Source organism: Sinocyclocheilus rhinocerous, unplaced genomic scaffold, assembly GCF_001515625.1.
Source record: "Sinocyclocheilus rhinocerous isolate Xijiao unplaced genomic scaffold, SAMN03320098_v1.1 scaffold53, whole genome shotgun sequence".
NCBI classification, from domain to species: Eukaryota; Metazoa; Chordata; class Actinopteri; order Cypriniformes; family Cyprinidae; genus Sinocyclocheilus; species Sinocyclocheilus rhinocerous.
Window position 1 is genome coordinate 2,198,493 of NW_015645538.1, and position 7,923 is coordinate 2,206,415.

The window sequence follows — 7,923 nt, forward strand, 5'->3', positions numbered from 1 at the left end:
CGTCACACGCTTGAGGTATTCGGCCAAATTCGCTGGATAGCTGGCCAATCAGAGCACACCTCGCTTTTCAGACCAATGAGCTTTGTAAAAATCAACGCATTTCAGAAAGGCGGGGCATAGAGGAGAAACAATCATTTACAGTATGTGGAAAATAATGTGTTTTTTTTTTTACCTTAAACCGCATAAACACATTTCATTACACCAAATACACAAAATAATGTTCTTTTTTAGCAGCATCATATGACCCCTTTAATTAAACAGGCTAGGGCAAACATTTAACATTTTTTTTAAACAGGGTAACTGCAAGTTTAAAACACACATTTTACACAATAATTTGAAATTTGGTTTTGTACCAATACGTCAATACATACAAATTAGAGGTTGACTGATATTGGATTTTGCTGAAATGATAATGTGTTTCTAAAATCTATATACTGTATATTGAATATGTTAATGTATTTAGTTTTCCCTTCCTGTTATGGGTCAGCCCAGAGAAAAGCTACACATGTTTACATTGAATTCAATTCCAGAAGCAGCTTAGGTAACAGTTTATTTTTAGGTGTCCTTGTTACATGTTACATGTACTTAGTATTATAATAACAATAAATTCTGCATAATTACATGCAAGTAACCCTAAGCCAAACCCTAATCCTAACCATATAGTAAGTACATGTAGCTAATTAATATTACTCAGTACTTAAAATATATAATTACACTGTAACAAGGACACCTTAACATAAAATGTAACCGCAGCTTATTGTATAACCAAAATGGCAATAGTAACTAGAACAAAAGTGGAAATTTAAATTGTAAACAAGCCCAAAATAAATCAGAACTCCATTTTCAAAATGTCTATATTATACTACTTCTAGCTGCTCACTGAAAAGATTAGAGAGATAAAATAAGCGCTCTTTCAACAGTAGGTCGTACGAAATCACTTGGCATAAATGTGCAGTATTCATTGACTGCGAACTGCACTGACAGCACTGAGTTTTGACTTTGAACGTGCAGTGCACATTTAATTACATCACCCAAATTAAAAAGCAATTTTTCTGTCCCCAAATTTAAGACCTCTTCAAATGAGAATTAAGACCCCTGTTATACCATTTAGGACATTTAAGTTTTTTACGACCTTAACTTTGATTAACTAAATTTAAGACATTTTAGGACCTGCAGGGATCCTGTAAATAGTTTTTTTTATACACCTAATTTAAATGGGTATTTTTAACTGTCATCAGTTGTGGCGTGCCCAACAATGTCTTTAAACACAGACGGTATCTCTATCAACTTCCCCCAGTTTTGGGGGTGGAGGTACATGCGTACTCACTCACAGCGGTGGGCCCCAATCTTAGTTACCTAGCCTGCCAGAACAAGCTCAAAAGATGCCCATCATTCTCCTCTGCCTCCACTTGTTTATTTATATCCCTCCTTCCTTTCCATTCCTCTGCGGAAAGACTCTGGCTGATGAATTGTAGCTAAAGGGGCTAACATTGCTATTCCCATCCCTCCACTTGAGCTGGAGTAGAGCGTGCTCAATTCAAGCTCCGCCAGAAAAACAAAAGCCAAGCGTTCAGCAGTCGAGTCTTTTCAAGCCCTCCCACAGAGAAGAGAGGAGACAGTCTGAGAAAAGCGCCAGCTTGTGTGTGCACAACATGCTTCGCGCAGTCAGCGGGGACACGTTGCATTTAATTCCCCACCTCTCCTCCCCCACTAGCCCTCTCTCTCTCCTGCACATTAGAGACGAATCGATACGTATTGGTTCCCAGGGTGGTAAACACTTCAGAAGGAAGTGGATGCCATGGAAACGCACGGGCTGCTGGGCTCTGATTTAGTCCCTGAGGTTTAAGAGGGGTGTAAACTGAGGGGGCGGCAGAGACGAGTCGTCCAGATGCACCGGAAGTATGACGCTTTTAACATTGAGAGATATCCACTCATCTTCAAGAGGAAAACAACATCGCTCTGTGTCCTCATCAGATCAAATTGCGGATACAAATTTCAGCATTTTCTGAAGTTCAGATATCAAACATCCTAATGGGAAGCCTCAAGTAGTCAAAAAGTAACTAGTTCAGGTCAAAAACAGCAGTCAGCTCTGATTCTGATACAGATGTTGTTTTTATCGTTATAGGATTTATAGCAGGGATGTCAATTTAATGTTAAATTAGAGCAGTGGTCATCAGCCTTTTTGGCTGATTGTCCATCACAATATTTATTATTATAGGCTCATATATTCTAAAGATATTTGTGATATTTCTGCTGTAATTATGACAAAACTGCTTGTGTTTTTTGTTGATAAATCATCTGAAAGCTGAATAAATAAGCTTTCCATTGATGTATGGTTTGTTAGGATAAGACAATAATTGGCCGAGATACAATTATTTGAAAATCTGGAATCTGAGGGTGCAAAAAAAATCTAAATATTGAGAAAATCGCCTTTAAATTTGTCCAAATCAATGCATATTACTAATCAAAAATTAAGTTTTGATATGTTTACGGTAAGAAATTTACAAAATATCTTCATGGAACATGATCTTTACTTAATATCCTAATGATTTTTGGCATAAAAGAAAAATCGATAATTTTGACCCATAGAATGTTTTTCTTGGCTATTGCTACAAATATACCCCAGCGACGACGCTCCAGGGTCACATATTAAATTGATTACTATGATTTATCTTGTGAGTTCAGGAACTACTTCCATAAGAACAACAATTCTTGATTTTATGTGTTTTTAGCTTTTCAATTTAGATTAGAGTTTGACTACTTTATTATATAATATCAATTTTTTTATTTAAATAATAATAATTGATTAACTAATTGATTAATTTATTATTATTGAAATAATTTTTTTAATTTATATATATATATATTTTTATCGTTTATAGCAGGGCTGTCAATTTAATGTTAATTTAGAGCAATGGTCATCAGTCTTTTTGACTCAAACGCCCTTTTTGTCCATCACAATATTCATTATCTGTATGGGCCCATATATTCTATAGATACTGATATTTCTGCGGTAATTGCGGTCTGCTTGTTTTCAAACTTTACATTAACAGAATCTAAAATGATTGATATATTAAACTGATTAACCATGATTCATTTTGTGATTTCAAGAACTGTATGTTCTTCCATAAGAACAACAGATATTGATTTTATGCATGCTTCGCGCAGTCAGCGGGGACACGTTGCATTTAATTCCCCACCTCTCCTCCCCCACTAGCCCTCTCTCTCTCCTGCACATTAGAGACGAATCGATACGTATTGGTTCCCAGGGTGGTAAACACTTCAGAAGGAAGTGGATGCCATGGAAACGCACGGGCTGCTGGGCTCTGATTTAGTCCCTGAGGTTTAAGAGGGGTGTAAACTGAGGGGGCGGCAGAGACGAGTCGTCCAGATGCACCGGAAGTATGACGCTTTTAACATTGAGAGATATCCACTCATCTTCAAGAGGAAAACAACATCGCTCTGTGTCCTCATCAGATCAAATTGCGGATACAAATTTCAGCATTTTCTGAAGTTCAGATATCAAACATCCTAATGGGAAGCCTCAAGTAGTCAAAAAGTAACTAGTTCAGGTCAAAAACAGCAGTCAGCTCTGATTCTGATACAGATGTTGTTTTTATCGTTATAGGATTTATAGCAGGGATGTCAATTTAATGTTAAATTAGAGCAGTGGTCATCAGCCTTTTTGGCTGATTGTCCATCACAATATTTATTATTATAGGCTCATATATTCTAAAGATATTTGTGATATTTCTGCTGTAATTATGACAAAACTGCTTGTGTTTTTTGTTGATAAATCATCTGAAAGCTGAATAAATAAGCTTTCCATTGATGTATGGTTTGTTAGGATAAGACAATAATTGGCCGAGATACAATTATTTGAAAATCTGGAATCTGAGGGTGCAAAAAAAATCTAAATATTGAGAAAATCGCCTTTAAATTTGTCCAAATCAATGCATATTACTAATCAAAAATTAAGTTTTGATATATTTACGGTAGGAAATTTACAAAATATCTTCATGGAACATGATCTTTACTTAATATCCTAATGATTTTTGGCATAAAAGAAAAATCGATAATTTTGACCCATAGAATGTTTTTCTTGGCTATTGCTACAAATATACCCCAGCGACGACGCTCCAGGGTCACATATTAAATTGATTACTATGATTTATCTTGTGAGTTCAGGAACTACTTCCATAAGAACAACAATTCTTGATTTTATGTGTTTTTAGCTTTTCAATTTAGATTAGAGTTTGACTACTTTATTATATAATATCAATTTTTTTATTTAAATAATAATAATTGATTAACTAATTGATTAATTTATTATTATTGAAATAATTTTTTTAATTTATATATATATATATTTTTATCGTTTATAGCAGGGCTGTCAATTTAATGTTAATTTAGAGCAATGGTCATCAGTCTTTTTGACTCAAACGCCCTTTTTGTCCATCACAATATTCATTATCTGTATGGGCCCATATATTCTATAGATACTGATATTTCTGCGGTAATTGCGGTCTGCTTGTTTTCAAACTTTACATTAACAGAATCTAAAATGATTGATATATTAAACTGATTAACCATGATTTATTTTGTGATTTCAAGAACTGTATGTTCTTCCATAAGAATAACAGTTACTGATTTTATGTGTTTTTAGCATTTCAAATTAGATTAGAGTTTGACTGTTTTATTATGTTAATAATTTATTAATTTAAATACTTTTAAGTCATCCCGCGGAGCCCCTGGAAGTTTGCTGAGACCCACTGGTTGAGAACCACTAACTTAGTGCAATTAATTAAAAAAATTAATAAATATTTAAATATTGAATTATTAAATTATTAAATGAATTAAAAGGCACTAAAGGCAGGTTTCATCTTGGAATCTTCTTTTTCAGCAAATACTGATATATGCAGTAATTTGCCCTTGTTTTAATGAATTAATCAGCCATCAGAAGAAGTGGATCTTACCTGAGCACAGTACTGGGACCTTGCCACTGAGACGAGGAGCTTGAGAATAGGCTGAGACTGAGAAACCAGGGGTGTGACTGCATGGATAACAGCAGTGAACTTGGGATTCGGCTTGATCCCTAAAAAAAAACAAAAACAAGAGAATTAATTTGAAAGAACCATAATCAGACAAAAATGATACACCAGATCTATGATGCACCTGTTCACTGATCTTGGGAGGAAATCTATGGAATTCTATTGAATGGATTTAAACATAGTAAAATGTGTAAAAAGTATCTAATAAAAAATTTAATATTTGATAAAATATTTAACAAACACAAGGGGTGAATGATGCATACAGCTTATTGAATGACAGAATTTCAAACTCAGACTCTGTGAAGCTTTCTGAAGAGCTCCGTGCAGAACTCCTGCGAGTTTGATAAGACGCCAAATATATCTATAAAATACTTCAAGCAATATGATTTAGTGGTATGACTTAAGTGGGATTTAATGAGATAAATAATCCATGTTTTAGAGTTATTAAATAGACTACATGTTTAATTACAATCAATGATAATGGCATTAATATCATGCACATCTCTCTATAGATGCAGCACTTTTTTAATCTATTGTCCACTTTGCCCATGAGATAATAAAACAGACAGTTGGCACCATCCTGTAGAGTGTTTCCCTCATCTGGAAATAACTCACCATGTTTAATTGGTGCAGCGGTGACAAACCAATATGATAATTCTTGCACAGATACAAGCAGATAATTCTTGTTGGTTACTAAATTTTTTTTTAAACTTACATTTTCCCACTAACAAGAGGTGCTCAATCAACGGCTTCATATTGATTGGCCTGACAAGCAGTGCAGATTAAGACAGAGGCATGCGTGGGCTGCATTAGCCGATGCACAACTTTAGATTGTGAATATGGATTTTGCGATCCAATTACACAGGGCTGGTCGATAATCTATCACGTTGTACAATGGTTGTCACTTAGCTACATGGTAAATTTGTAGATATCAAGACACCTCTGCAATTAAGAGATGGCAGGAGAGGGTGTTTAAAAATAAATCAGATGATGACAAAGGAGAGAACCAGAGACAATGCAACTTGGGTTTTGAATGAGGCTAGTCACAAATTTGGCTATGACAAGACGACCCACGTCTGTAAAAGATGAAGAGGATCCGAAAGTCCCATAATGCCTGTCTGTCATGTCTTAGAAAGCTCATTAATTCCAGAAACATTTGAACATAACCTCAAAACGTCATGCAGGACTAGTTTCTGAAAGTTTAGGAGAAAAGGGTGTCACAATATTAAAGTCAGAAACACTTTTGCTGCATGTGTCCAAAATCACTCACTTGTTCACTCATTCACTATTCCCTATACAGTAAATGTGACATACAGAATAAATGCACTATGTAAATCAACAGAAACTAGTGAGCGAAATCAGAAGAAATACTGTTCCTATATTTTATATGTACCTTATTATAATGCACTTTGTGTAAATAGCATCTATTGCTAAGAAAATATGCAATTTTCACTTTGGGTAAATAGCATCTAATTGCTATTTACACTTAGCATGCGTATCGGGATCGCGTGCTGGTGGAAGCGACTTTATGTGCACGATTCAAATATTAGTCAGCGGAAGCGTGAGAAGCGAAAAGGTACTCGTCTCAGAAAACGTACAAATAAACAATTTTAGATGTTTAATTACTATTTGGAGCATTGTGATTGCTAGACGAGGGCTTAATGAACTCATTTTTTTGAAAACCTGAAATTCGGCCGAAATCGAAATTTTTCACTTTTTTGTCTGTAGCTGAAAATTAGCCCATGCGCATTCAGACTCATTTTGCCAGCACGGGTCACATTTACATAATCCAATATATATTTTTCTTTTTCTTTTTTGAGTTGACATTTTTGATAGAATTAATGGCAATATGTATAAAAACGTTATACAATTTTCATTAAATTTAAGACAATTTAAGACTATTAGCAGCACATAATAAAAATTGCTGGACTGAAGGAAGTGGCAAACTCTTATTCCTCTATGCTCAACATTTGCACCATTAGATTATAAAATATTATTTGAGCAAGTATTCAGCGCATTATAGGTATAAAAGAAATCTCTACATCATTGCTCACTTGGAATTTGGACAACACTACAAAAATGGCAAACCTCCAAATAGTGCACTATAGGAAAAAAAAGGGCAATTTTAGAAACAGCTTTTGTCTTTAACTCTGGAAAAACTATGTGTGCAATAAAGAAGATGATTGTCAATTACCAAGTTTGGAGTAGAAGAAAGGGAAATCGCCCAGGTAGGATGAGTACTGGGGCAGTGTAAAAAGTCCACCGGGATGACTGTTCCACATCAGATTGCTCCTGGAGGTCTGCTGAAGCACTCGGTCCTGTATGATCTACACAAACAAGTAAACAAACAAATAAACAGCCTGCATTACAGCCCGTGTAAACAATTCCAGCTAAATTCCTCGCCCATGAGAGCTGTGAAGTTGTCATTTGGAGAAGTCTTTGAATGAATGTTTCAAATTGAAACTTCAAGTTCAGGTGCAGCTCTGGGTCTATAAACTATGAGACAAACGATCAAATGCTCCAGCGATTTCACCACTCTCATCGTGCCAATCAGCTGCTCCAGCATTAAGAGGAGCAATTGCTTCTCTGGCCTTGAGTGAGGCTCTCGGCGATGAATGGCTGCTGTAAAAAGAGACAAAGACTGATAGGCTTTTTTGTTGTCGTCGTCGTTTTTGGTTTATATTGTGCCCCTTGGTGTGAAAGCGGCTTGGCTTAGTGACAGCCTAATCGTTGGCAACTGGAATGGGATTCCACACAAGCTGGATGTCTCGGAGATTGTGTCTTCATTGCAGCTTCTCAATACTAGCCTGGAGGCTTTTATTTGCAGTACAAATGACAAAAGTCTAGTAGAATTTACTGAGCAGCATCTGGA

The 7,923-nt window shown here is 35.5% G+C and overlaps 1 protein-coding gene across 3 annotated transcripts in view; it reads right to left on the minus strand.

Moving 5' to 3' along the window:
* ext1b (exostosin glycosyltransferase 1b) overlaps positions 1–7,923 on the minus strand; it is a 76,612-nt gene that overhangs the window by 10,072 nt on the left and 58,617 nt on the right. For all 3 annotated transcript variants that reach the window (XM_016509879.1, XM_016509878.1, XM_016509880.1), the window contains 2 exons: positions 7,246–7,378; positions 4,977–5,095 (listed from right to left, as the gene is read on the minus strand). In XM_016509879.1, the coding sequence (XP_016365365.1) occupies positions 4,977–5,095; positions 7,246–7,378 (252 nt within the window). The remainder of the gene's footprint in view (positions 1–4,976; positions 5,096–7,245; positions 7,379–7,923) is intronic.